The 14,296-nt window shown below is 28.1% G+C and overlaps 1 protein-coding gene and 1 long non-coding RNA gene across 2 annotated transcripts; both read left to right on the top strand.

The window, feature by feature from the left end:
- Positions 1-4,169: 4,169 nt before the first annotated feature.
- LOC136074484 (TNF receptor-associated factor 5-like) lies at positions 4,170-5,526 on the top strand. The gene is made up of 2 exons (XM_065786807.1): positions 4,170-4,328; positions 4,432-5,526. Exons 1-2 carry the CDS (start codon positions 4,170-4,172, stop codon positions 5,524-5,526), a joined length of 1,254 nt encoding a protein of 417 aa, XP_065642879.1.
- A 31-nt stretch (positions 5,527-5,557) lies between these two features.
- Positions 5,558-6,577, top strand: LOC136075405 (uncharacterized). The gene is made up of 2 exons (XR_010635915.1): positions 5,558-6,332; positions 6,409-6,577. It is a non-coding gene; the product is annotated as an uncharacterized LOC136075405 (long non-coding RNA).
- Positions 6,578-14,296: the final 7,719 nt, after the last annotated feature.

Raw genomic sequence — 14,296 nt, 5'->3', positions numbered from 1 at the left:
ACAATATTGACGCTTTATTTTTTTTAAATTTTTCTTAACTCTTCTTCGTCTTAGAGCTCTTAGTTCTGTATTATTGGGATCGGTTAACTCGTTTTCATCAAAGGAGGTCCTATCAAAAAATTCAAAAAAAGCATCCCTATGAAAAGGCCATTTTCCATCTACTGTATATTTGGGTAATTTAGATGTATATTTGGGTCTTAAATTGCTTTGATTTTGATGGTGTTGAAAATAAATTCCGTCTTACAATCATATGGGAAAAATCAATATCATCTGCAGCCATTTTTGACTCTAACTTTTTTTTTTGACTTTTTTTTGACTTTAACTTTTTTTTTGACTTGTATTTTTTTTTTGACTTGTATTTTTTTATATCTTTTTTTTTACAAGAGAAAAAACATAGTGTCACCCTGACACAACCTTACTTATTCTGTCTTTACTTTGTCTTAGTAGGCCTAGTTACTTATGTTTTTTTCTTACTGTCTTTATTTTTTATACGGCCGTATTTTATTCTTACTTACTTACTTACTTAGTCCTTACTTAACTTACTTAATCCTGCCTTAGTCCTTAGCCTGCTTACTCACACACTCGTGCGCTCACTCTTTCTCACACGCTCAGACATCACTCATCAGGTATTTCTACCCAACGCTTTAACATATAACTTTCTAGACATCACTCATCAGGTATTTCTACCCAACGCTTTAACATATAACTTCCTAGACATCACTCATCAGGTATTTCTACCCAACGCTTTAACATATAACTTCCTAGACATCACTCATCAGGTATTTCTACCCAACGCTTTAACATATAACTTTCTAGACATCACTCATCAGGTATTTCTACCCAACGCTTTAACATATAACTTCCTAGACATCACTCAGCAGGTATTTCTACCCAACGCTTTAACATATAACTTTCTAAACTTTCTAAACTTTCTAAACTTTCTACAACCTTCACCTAGAGTCGAACCCACAACGGTCTAATGACATGGCGATTGAAACATAGTGCGGAGAGCGAATGCACTATGCTACGTCGACGTGATGGTTCATGGAGTTTTGAATTCATTTAAAATGTTATTTTAACACTTTACGCAGAGTTTTTTCTTTGCAGTGTTTTTAAAAAGTTGTTTACTCCGTATTTTAATCTCTTTAATCTTGTTCATAAAAGCGATATTAAAAGTTTCTAAATTTAACCAACTTGACACAGCATTTTCTTTTCATTACATAAAGTTGCATCACTTTAGTTATTTAGTATTTTATTCTCTTTAATCTTTTTCATAAAAGCGGTATTAAAAGTTTCTAAATTTAACCAACATGACACAGCATTTTCTTTTCACTACATAAAGTTGCATCACTTTAGCTATTATTTCACATTAATCTGTAGAGATTACATTTTATACATAAAAAGCGTGTTTTTTGTTAACAAAATCAAAAATGACAAAAACACGCTTTACCAAGCGCTCTGTAAAAAAAACACAATATTATATGGACAACGAAGTTGTAGGCAAAGAGATCGATTTTAAAGAAAACGAGGTGGAAATAAGTAGTGACGATGATCATGATCCAGAAGTAATAGTGATTGAAGATGATCCTGTATTGGATTTTCCTGATTTAAGTATTTTTAATGAAGATGGGATTGATTTTGTGATTAAAAGTAATATTATAAAAGAAACAAACACAGAAAACGAGCCAAACGAAAACGAGTCAAACGAACCAGAGTTAGAATTTTCAGAAGATATACTACCTTAACTCAACCAACCCACTCAACTCAACTCAACCAACAACCCAACACCAACTCAACCCCAAGAAAACAACATTTTGAAAAAAAAAGTAAGTTATTTTTTTAAATTATTATTTATAAATAAAAAATTACATTTTTTTAAGAATTTTATTTTTTATTTTAGAAAAAAAAAAACGAATACAAAATAAGAAGAAAACAACTTCGAAAATTAAAATATAATATAAATAGACTTTTTTATTTAAATTTATAAATTTTTTTTATATATAAAATACATTATTATTTTTGTCTATTTTTTCGTCTTATGTTTGCTTCTTTTAATTGATGTTTAATATCGACATAGGATTCGGCAGTATGAACCCAGCGTTTTATTCTTTTACCAACTCTTCCAAGTTTACGATTTGTTGAACTTTGTTTTGTACTTGTTTGTGTTTGAACTGCTTTTTTTGTTCTAGGAACTGTTGTTTTTGTACGCGCCATATTGACAGTGTTTAATGATCTAGGAGTATACCTTATTTTAGGCATTTTTATAAAAAATGATATTTTTTTATTTATAACTATTTTTTATTTATTACAAAAAAAAAATAATATGGTATTTGTTTCTAAATAAACCTCTTTTTTAGTTAAAATGAATTATATTTCAATAAATAAAGTAAAATACGAAGTATTTAATGATAGCACTATAGACCAGTCTTATGTTATCCAAAATGGAAAAAAAACGCCCTATTTGTCAACTGTTTGCGTACAATGCAAAAAGAGGTAATTGTTTTATGGTTTACATCTATAATAAAAAAATATTATTTTTTTATAATACTATTTTTTCTTATAGATCAAGAGTTACTAACACTTAGTAATATTCGCAAAGTGTTAAGAAATGTCATGAACGATACACCTTCCCGCACTCGTCGTAAGTTTAACTTTACTAGTTTTTTTTATTAATAAAAAAATTCATTTTTTTTAATATTTCCCTTTTTTTTAGAAAGTCCATATCCACCTCCAAATAGAGAGGTGGGTCCCTCGCACTGGGACTACTCTCCTCGTAAGTTAAACTTGATCCTTTTTTATTTTATAAAAAAAAGTATATTTTTTTAATATTCTCTGTGTCTTTTTTTTTAGAGAGTCCAGATCCAGAAAATTTATAGTTTATGTTTTTTTTAATTTTGTAAATATTTTTTTAGAATATAAAAATTTTATAGTTGTTTTTTTTATATTTTTTTTATATACATTAATATTTTTATATGCAATTACATTACTATTTTATATATACTAGAATAAAAAAAATGATTAAAGAAATAATAAATTACACTTCAAAACAACTCCATCACGAATGGAAACATTTGGCGTTTTTATTAAAGTTTAGAAGAAGTGAAATAAAAAAAATCAATAAAAATTACATAAAAACATTTGATAAAATAAAAAATGTTTTAACCCTATATATATTAACACAACCAAACAAAAAGTTGGCAATCAAACATTTGTATTTTGTATTATCATTATGGGAAGATGAAAAACTTTTATATAATATACAACAATGTAAATTATTTATATTAAATTATTTATATTAAATTTTTATATTTTTTAGCAAAAAAATAATGAATTTTATGCAATTAAAACTAAAAATAGCAGCACATTTGCAAACACAATGGCAAACTTTGGCAGAATATCTTGACTACAAAAAACGTGAAATCGAATGTATACAATGTGATTACCATAATATCAACGAAAGAATGATGAGACTTTTAAACTTAATATATCAAAAAAAAGGAACCGAAGTCGAAGCAGCTCGTGCTTTATATGATGCTTTATGGATGTGGTCTCTTGACATTTCAACAAAAGAAAGTAAATTAGAACTTGAAAAAAATATAGATATAACTATGGAAATAATTACACATTTTATATTGCAATAATTTTTTTGTAACTTTTTTTATTTTTTTAGCAAACTAATATATTAAAAAAATGAAACAATATATCAAAAAATGTGGATGGTAAGCCTATTTTACTTTTTTTATATTTTTTTATTTTTTATACATTTTTTATACATTTTTTTTCTATTAGTTATGGAGAAAATATTAATGAAGACACTATATGCTACCACGAGTTGTTATTAACAAAAGAAGAAGAACAAGATATGGAAGAACTTATGGAAATGGAAGAGTTAACAGAGGAAGATTATGAAAAATATTTAGAACAATTAGTTCAAGAAATGGAAGAAGAAGAATCAGATTATATTGAAGAACTAAAATCACAAATGTTAGAAGAAGAAGTGGAAAAAGAAGTGGAAGAAATAGAAAAAGAAATTCATGAGATCTTCAATGAAATGGATTGGGAACAATATATTTTAGACGTTATTAATAAAATGGACAATTTACCCGAACTTTATTTGTAGTTTTTTAATTTGTAAATATATCTTTTTTCCTTTTTTAGCAAACATAATAATGACAACTAATAATAATGAAAATTATGAAGACATGTTTCCTGGTTTTGGAGACGTATTTGAAGAGGTTGAAAACATAACTTTTAACGATATATTCAAACAAAAACAAGAACAAGAAGTTATTGAAACAAACATTATTTATATTTTAATTCTTTTATATGTTTTATTGAGTGATTTTATATATTTATTAATTATTTTATGGTAAAAAAAGACATGTATATTTTTTTATAGCTTTTTATATAAATAAATGTTTTTTTTTTCAGCAACTAATAAAAAAAATGGCAGACAACATATATCTTTGCTGTTTTTGTGACAAAGAATTTAGTGCAGAAGAACTTTTAAATCATCAAACAGATTGTTCTACAGAACAATACTCCCACGAATGTTTTACATGTAAGAAAAAGGTACAAGATTTGTTAAACCATGAATGTGATTATGAATTTCTAGATATACAAAAAATATGTTTTTTTTGTAATATCAAAGTCGATGATCAAGATTATTATGAACACTCTGTCATCTGCTTTCGATATTATAAAGAACAACAAAATCGTAATTTGAACCAAATCATTCAAGAAGAAAAGAAAAATTTAAATTATTTGAATCTTTCTATTAATCAAATCATGAATAGAATGAAGAGTCTTCAAGAAATTTCAACTAAACAAATAGTTGACTCTAAAGAAAAAGACCAAGAAATTAAAAATCTAAAAGAAGAAAATGACAAACTTCATCAAACCCTAGCAGAAATAAACAAAGAAATGGCAGAATTAAAAAGTCTCTTTTATGACAACATGTTGGTTTTAGCAAATCAAAAAGATACAGAACAACTCAAACAAGAAATAACAAAACTTTATCAAATCCTAGAAGAAAATAGCACAGAATTCTTAGCTTTAAAAAAATCCATTCAACAACCTAAAGAAGTAAAGGTAATACAACACATCTTTAACGACACGCAAATCATCAAACTTAATCAAATGAATCTCAGGCTATTATCAGATGAACCATTTTATACAGAACCAGTTTACACATCAGAAGGTTACCGTTATCGTATAAAAGTTTATACTCGAAGTACCGACATAAACAAACTAGCCATTTACTTTCAATTATTACGAGGTGACCTGGACGATGCTTTAAAATGGCCTTTTACCAAAAATGTCAATATAACCTTGAGAGATAAAGATCGATTTTTTACTCGTACTACTACCAACAATAATTATCTTCAACTTTTAGACGATAGTTCTTTTGATAAACCTACCACTGAATATAATGTAGCAGTTGGTTATAAAAATTTTATTTCACACGAAGAACTAAAACAATTTATTATTAACAATAATTTATTTATCACGATTACTATTCAATAATATACTTTATGTAAAAAAATGTATTTGTACTTTTGTTCTATCATTGTTATTTTTTATATATTTTTATGTACTTTATCTAACATTATTAACCATTATTTTTTTAGATTAACTAATAAAAAAATGAACACAATTGAAATATTCAGAGAAATCAGTCTGGAACTAACCATTGCCAACGTGAAATCGATTAAATTTATGCTTAAAATACCTTTTGGAATCAAAGAAACTTTAAAAAATGGTTTGGACATTATAGCATACTTTAAAGATAACACTATACAAAGCGAACACGGTCATATTTACGAAACAGTAGAAAGCAAGTTAGAATATTTACTTGTATTATGCAAAGCAATTCATCGTAATGATATTGTCACTAAATATAAAAACAAAATTCCTCGACTACCTACCTATGAAGAAAGCGTTGTTAAAAATTTACCACCTGTGTATTCACCACCGAACGCAGTATATCCAAGTGCGGTCATAGAAGCTAAACAAGAAGAACTATTCTATTTTTATAATCCTGTACCAGAACCAGCTGAAGCATCAATATTATTATATATAGATAATTATCTATTATAATTATAATTATCTATGATAATTATCTATTATAATTATTATAATTATCTATTATAATTATCTAATATAATTATCTATAATTATATCATTATAATAGATCAATATTATTATATTCACGAAAATAATTTTATACATTATAAAAATAACATTTTATATTTATAGACAAACTAATAAAATGAAAACCTATGGATACAGCAGCAGAAAACCTAATAAAAAAATAAGAAAACAAATGAAAGGTATATTTTTTTCTGTTTTTTTCTTTTTTTTATCATTAAATTATTTATTTATTAATCTTATTTTTTTTTTTTACAGCCATGTACTTCTACTATTTTACATTACAAAACCATTCTTTGGTACATTCAAATTCCGTAAACCAACGCTACTTTTGCATAAAAAAATGTGGCGTATGCCAAAGTTGTCATCTTCAAAAAAAATAACTTTTGTATTTTTTTTTATTTAGAAATATATATATTTTATCCCATTTTTTGTGATTTTTTTATTCCTTATTTTTTTCTTTTTTTTTTTATACCACTTTATACTAACATTCTTTTTTTTTAGTTATAAATAAAAAATGAATAATAAAAATGATGTTGAAAACTGGGAAGACGAACTTGATGCTCCAGCGTACGAATTTCAACCGCCAAATTTGAAATTAAAAAGACCACTACGCGGCCTTGACTTTGAAAAATGTCTAAAAGACGAATTGAACAATATAAACAATAAAAAAAAAAATATATCTATAAATGAATATATAAAAATAAATTTTTCTATACGTAAATTATAATCTTTTTTATTGTAATCTTTTATGTAAATATATTTTTATAAATAAATTTTTTTTTTTAGCTAACTAATACAATGTCTGGAAATTCAAATGATGTCATAAAAATTATTATTTTGCCAACTATATCATTCTTTCGTCACGTACGGAAAAAAACGTTACCCAAACATAACGTTTGAAAATTGGACGAAAGAACACTACCCTATTTTTAGGGAACAGAATCCATTTCATTTGTAACCTTTTTTTTCTATAAAATTTTTTGTCACCTGATCTTTTATTTCTGCGCGCATGCGCATGCGCATGCGCGTCATTCTTTTTTTTTGAAACCGGGAAACTTTTTTTTTAATCCGTTCATCACTTTAATCGCTCGGTTCAATACTCTACTTCCTCGGACCCTTGCTTATCGTCGGTTCATCGTTTTTATTTCACCTGATCCTTTATTTCTGCGCGCATGCGCATGCGCATGCGCGTGACGTCGTTCTTTTTTGAACCCGGGAACTTTTTTTTTTAACCTTTCGTTTCATCGGTTTAATCGTTCGCTTTATCGGTGCATTGCTTATCACCGGTTCTTCCTTTTTATTTGAGCTTTTTTTCTAGTCGGACGGGCGGTCTCTTAGGTATAACAAGAATTGTAACATAGTATATCATCATGTGGGATGGGTGGGTTTTAGTGAGATCCTTTATCAATGAATTTCTTGTGTATTTAGTGGGCAAACTTGATCCTTTTAACTATCTACTAAAATTCATTTTCGTGTCACATGTCATTCAATTAAGTCTCATCCTTTTACTGCAACTGTTCCTAAAAATTTTTCACAAAAATTCTTATTCTTCTTTTTTTTCTTCCTCGGACATCAGTTCCAACTCTCATAGTGGTTGCTTTTAGCCTTGTTAGAAGTGAAGATGTTAAAAAATCTTAGTTAAAGTTATTGATTGCTGCCAAGTTTCGAGATGATACTCAAGTACTGCACATCGCAAGTAATACTGTAGAAGGTACTTTTCCTAATATAAACTCCCAAATTATGCAGATCTTAATTTTTTAACAGCAAACGGTTACATATATAATCAGAAAAACAATAATTAAGAACATAAAGTATATAAATGGTATACGACAAAAAAGATTTAGTTTTTTTATAAATGTAAAGAAAAGCGTAAGCACAAGCAGGGGCGGATCCAGCATTTTTTGGTCTTTGAGATAGCTAACTTCCAGATGTGGAGCAACCTTTAAACATTTATACGTTTATACTTATGTCAAATAAGGATACTTTGCAAAAAAATCCGAGGATTGGAACAAAAAAGCCCTTAAATTTATGTCCCTCTTTGCCCCAAACGTGAAAGCAACAAGTTGATAAAAAAATTTTTGTACTATTCTCAACTATATTTATATTTATTGATAAATTTTAAATTTCATAGAAAAATTATTCAGAATTCAAAAATTATGACTAAACAAAGTTTGAAGCCCCTCAATTTGATTCATCTCAATTTGAGGTAGTTACAATATTTATATGGCCATAAATTCTGATTGCTAAAAGATTATACCATTTTTAGGGCTTTTTGTTCCCAGGCTTCAATTATAGCCATCTTTATAAAGCATTCTTATTTGACATAAGGATAAACATATAAATGTTTGGAGTTTGCTCCATGTCTTGATGTTAGCTATCTCAAAGACCAAAAAATGCTGGATCTGCCCTGACCACAGAAGAATATGATAAACTACCCAAGCAATGTATATTTTGTAAATAAATTTGTACCAAAATCATCAACTACAGTAATTCTTTTATATTGTATGGAAATAGTAGCTGATAAGTTTATTAGATAAGTTTATAGTAGCTGATAAGTTTATAAGTGTAGCATAAAAGTAAATGTTTAAAGAAATTATGGCAGTATGCAGTGATGAATTAACTGCCGAAGAAGCAAAATATCATAAGTCATGTTATCGTAGTTATAGGGGAAAGGGGGGTAATTAGTACCGCTGTGCAACTCGTACCAGCGTCATTGTTCTTTTTCTGAATCGTTGAAATTGGCAGAAACACGATAAAATTAAGCCAGCAGATGAAATATGTATACTGACCAAAAAATAGCGGAATCGAACGTTAAAGAAAGGAGATAAGTCTGTTTCCCTTTTTTTACACTATTTGATGTAATAATTACATGTCCTACTAGTCGTACCTTGCAGGCGTGGATACAAGTAACTTATTTATATTTTTTTATGGTGTTAGCTTATCCATTCTTCTTCATTAATAAATAGGTTTTTTTCCGATTCACTTTGCCCATTAAAACACTGAAGTAGAAAACTATGCTTAGTCATAGTCGGGTAAATCGTACTTGTGATGGTGGGGTAAATCATACCTGTGCAAGCTTATTCAAAAAGCAATAATTGTTCACAACCCCAAACACAGTGCTGTACTCAAGTATGGCATGGAGGAATTTTCATCCTCACCACCAGTTATCCTTATGTTTACCAGGGTTGGGGAGGATGTAGGTCACTATGATTGCTTAATTCTAAAGCAGCAGCCTGTGAAAGCAGCCCCCAAAGAATCACTTATACATCCCTGTGAAACACATTTCACCAATTCCTGTGCATGTCAAGATGCCAGCAAAAAGAAAAAGAAAAAAAGGAAGCTCCCAGATATTAACATCAAATTCATATAAAAAGCAGCTTTTATTTAACAATATCCCCAAAACTAAGAGAACAACTGATAAAAAGAAATCAAGTCAAAATTTAAATAAGAAAAATGGCAATAAAAATAAATGTACCACTAGTACAAGTAGGTTGAAGGGGCAGCAAAAACAGAATTGCCCAACCTTTAAAGATAACAAAGGGCAGCGTTGGTACTGCTTCATGTGTGATGAGGATATTGAGGAGGATATGATCCAGTGTTTAATTTGTGGAGCATGGTTACATGTTGCATGCTCATCACCTGAGTCTCAAAATGGGTCACATAATAGTTATATATGTGAATTATGTCAATAAATATATTTTACAATTGTAGAATAAACCAGTTATTGTTTTATTTATTACTTATTATTAGTACTGAGCTTTTTTTTTCTTCATACCCTTTGGTACTTATTAGCCTCACTAGTGGTACTATTTGAACCTTCTTGTGGGTAGTTAGTACCTTGTTTATTTTTAGTTTTTATTAGTGTGCTCTTTATTTTAGGTATTAGCTCTTTAAAAATTGAAGATGCATTAACGGAGCCTGTTAAACAGAAAAATAAGTTAAACAAGTTTTATGGCCACCAAAAAGTTACTGTTTCATGGCAACCAAGTCTCAAAGGTTTAGATATGAACACCATGAATACTAACGAATAATTATCACTTTCTTGAATATCTTATTGCCTGGTAGTATTAAATATTTATTTAGCACCAGAGTGTTACAATTGAAAATATTTATTTGATAAGACATTATATTTGTGGTTTTTAAAGGGAAAATGAAAACTTCCAAAAATATAATGTACCCAACTATTTTAAAAACGTTAAAAAAACTGTTCAGAACTTGCTTATGAGAATGCTTTTAACTTAATTGACTCATAAATAAATAAGGATTTGTACCATTATGAATAATTAAAATTACACATACTATTACTCTGCATGATAATATTGATAGACTTGAAGAAACATTATCAGATGATTTAAAAATTAATATTGTTTATATTAAAAATAAATATTATTTATATTAAAAATAAATATTATTTATATTAAAAATAAATATTATTTATATTAAAAATAAATATTATATATATCTGTTTTTTATGTTACATTGTTTTGTTGACTTATATTTAATCAAGTTCGTTTAATCATTCGCTCTACTTTATACTTGCTTCATCACATTGAGTCAACGGAATATTAATAAAATAAGGAACGTTCGGAAAAGTTGAAAGTATAGAGAAAAGATTGGAGCAAAAACTCAAACAAAGTTGACGGCCATTTACTGTACAATTGAACAACAGCAAAGTAAAACTTTATAAAACTTTGATAAATGATGAGGACCAACCAAATTAAAGTTATTAGAAAATAAAGAAAAGAAAATGTTACTGCAAAGTTAAAATATAAACAATTTTTCGTGCTAGAATCCAACACTTTGGATTCTAGCACGAAACTTTTTAACCACAGATAATTCCTAATTGGACAGGATTCAATACTGAAATAAGAAAAAGTATAGGCATCACAAAATCAACTATTTACTATCTTTAAACTTTTATACAGCTCTAATGATATTTCAACTGTATATGCCTTACTAGATTGATGTTTAAAGTTGAAAATTCAGTGTTTTTGATCATATATACAAATGTTGTTGACATCAAACGGAAAAATACAGAAAAATACAAAGGTTACATTATAATCTTCAAAATAAGGGTATACCAGAAATGCTTTTTTTCTTCAGGATACCTTCAGGTTTTTCCGAATCATTGAAGTCCCCTAAGGCTAAAAATGAAAATAATTTGTCAATAATGTCAATACTTGATTGGTTTGTCAGGAAGTTTTTCTCATGTTTTTAGTAAACCTACTGACAATCGCTAAGTTGAAAAATATTATTATTAGTGTGATGCATGCTTACTTTTTTATATAAAATCTATAAAACAGACTCGGTTAAGTTTTTGCAAAAAATTTTAAGAGGCTCAGAAATATCCTTGAACTATAAATATCCTACAAAAACGAGTGCGATTTTGTAATTTTATATTTTTTCTGTCAACATAAAAAGTATAAAATATTTTTTCTGTTCTGGCACATAGAGATTTTTTACTTTGCAGCACAATATCTTTATAAAATGGTTTTCTTGCATGAAATAAAGAACTTCAAAAACTGCAGTATTTATAAAACTGTGCTTAAACCACATGATCGTGGTGTATCTTGGAACTATCTTAAAAAGGTTAAAAAATGCAGGGTTATATGATGTCTTTATTCAAAGCAAAGTAAATGCAAAAGATTCTATAAAAATCTGCTTTATCAGGTAAGATGTAAAATCGTACAGTACGTTGTAATAAACTACTTTATGAAGCTTTATATAGATTACTTGGAACTGCTTTCCTGCAACTGTTAACAGAAGTGAAAACAAGGTTGTTGTTGTTGCAATAACAACGACTTATTATGCATTGATGCTTGAAAATCTTAAATAATAGCTGCAAATAGTGGTGATGAATTATCTAATTTTGATACAGACTCCAGCGAATCAAATTCGGATGTCAAAGGATAAAAAAGGATACATAACGTTATTTTCTATGTAGTATTTATAAATTATGATGTATTTAAAACTTATACTTTATATTTTATACTTTACTTATAAAAATATTCTCATGTATTTTGGTTGTTTTGTTTCAATAAAGTTTTCATCATTTTTTATTTTTTAAATGACATTGATTCTAGAAATGCTGAATATAAAGTTTAATACACCATGTTACAAAAGTAAACATTATCTTTAATACCATGTAATGTATGATTTCAAGTTTGGCTCATTAAACATTATCATTAGTTTAATATAGATGTCATTAAATGACAATATTTAAGTGGTTATAAAATATACTTAATGCAATATTTAAATGCACTTATAAAATATTACAAAATGTATAATTTTTGACATGCAGTTTAAAATTAAATCTGTTAATATTGAAATTTGTTAATACTGACATATTGTATTATATTCGTTCCCCACTATGTAAAAAGGTTACATATCAAATAGTCAATAAAAACAATTTTTTTAATAGTAATTAGGCTATTTTTAGAATTTTTTTTTTACCCTTATTAAAACGTATATTTAAACTTAGGCCACAATATAGGATCAGATTCATCTTTGTTAACGTAAAATTAGGTTATATGCAAGGGAAAAGTATGCACCCATAATCTTAAAAACCTATCTGACCAATATGCTGAATGTATGTTTTCATTTCAATCTCTAAAGTAATAGTACATGATATCAAACTTTATACCTTATTATAATTAAATAATCATTTTTTTACCAGAATATCTTAAGTAGATTTTAAATTATAAAAACTAAAAACACTTGATTTGGATCAAAGGTGCGTACCAGTATGCTCCCTTGATTCTACCTACATGCAGCCTTGATCTTATGCATGCATACTTGATCCGAGGTCAAACTTTTACCATGAGTGTGTAAGAATTATTTTTGACTCATCAAAACCATGTTTATTATAAAAACCAATAATGTTATTATTAATTTTACTCCAAGTTTATCTTTCTTATTAGAAGAAAAAATCAAGGAAAAAAAATGTTATATTTTACTGAGGCTCAACGTTTCCCCAGTTATTTAAGTATAAAATTACTTCTATACTATTTCCTAAAGTAGAACTACAAGATATCTCTTTAGAGTGTTATTGTTCTAATGATTGCCACTGTTACTGATGTTTAAAGTATTTTTGTTTTGCTTTTCATCACTTTCAAGATGAAGTTTTCTTTTTCTTATCATGAAGATTTTATTTTGCGTTGCATGATTTTTATTTTTTGACTGAGATTTATTTTTCATTTCCTGAAGCTTGTTTAGTTCATTTCGAACAGGAGTGTTTGTGATTATTCGGGTGCGCTGACGTTTATGTTTTTTAACGGACTTCTTCAATCAAGCTTTCGGAAGTGGTTTAATTTTTTCTAGACTTGCTTGATGAGAGATATTAATAAAAACACTGGATAGTTGACTTCCAGCGTCAGATATAAGCTGAATAAGCAATACACTACAAACTGAACCTGATGACAGACTTGACGTCAATGATTGATTTAATGCTGGGGCAAAAAAATAGCAGAAAATGGATCAATAACACCTGGAAATGAGTTTGCAGCAATCGGTGCTTGACGGTCTATTACATATGAAGACAAAAACTCATTATCAGAAAATATGTTAGGATTAAATGGTTCAATTTATGTCACAGCAAATCCTGTAGAAATGTAGATAGAGTGAAAGCTTGTGCGTAAGCTTTCCATTTAACTGACGCTATATCATCTATAACCATTGGTCTTGAATTAAATAAAACCCAATCATCACAGGCGGGATTGTAATAACTTTCAGTGGCCCATAAACTGACCGATCTAATGGCTGCAGCTTGTGACTACAATGTTGTGGTAAGGACAGTATAGTTATGCCATTTACTTTAGCTAAATATAAACACACAATCAAAACATGGCTCTAATGGTTGTCAAGAAGTAAAAACGCTAGATTAGCTGGTGAACATTTAACATTTTGAATAAAATGTTTCATCCATTCTAAAAGAGTTGCAACATTTATCCAACAAGATGGGTTTGCAACCCCTACACATCCGGTTGGACCAAAATTTATCATACTTCCTTTAAAATGCACTCTTGGAAAAATAAAAAATGGAGGGATTGAGTGTCCTATTGCACATCAAACAGCAAACTGTTACTAATGTCCCTCTTTCTGCTGAAGATATCTTTTCAAATTGTTTATCTCCTCTTTCAGCAAT

This window comes from Hydra vulgaris, chromosome 01 (assembly GCF_038396675.1).
Source record: "Hydra vulgaris chromosome 01, alternate assembly HydraT2T_AEP".
Lineage (NCBI taxonomy): Eukaryota > Metazoa > Cnidaria > Hydrozoa > Anthoathecata > Hydridae > Hydra > Hydra vulgaris.
This window is presented reverse-complemented; position numbering and strand designations above follow the sequence as displayed.

Coding starts and splice junctions, on each gene's coding strand:
- LOC136074484 (XM_065786807.1), top strand. CDS start 4,170: ATGACAACTAATAATAATGAAAATTATGAAGACATGTTTCCTGGTTTT. Junction 4,329..4,431: donor ATATTTTAATTCTTTTATAT/GTTTTATTGAGT, acceptor TTTTTTTTTCAG/CAACTAATAAAAAAAATGGC.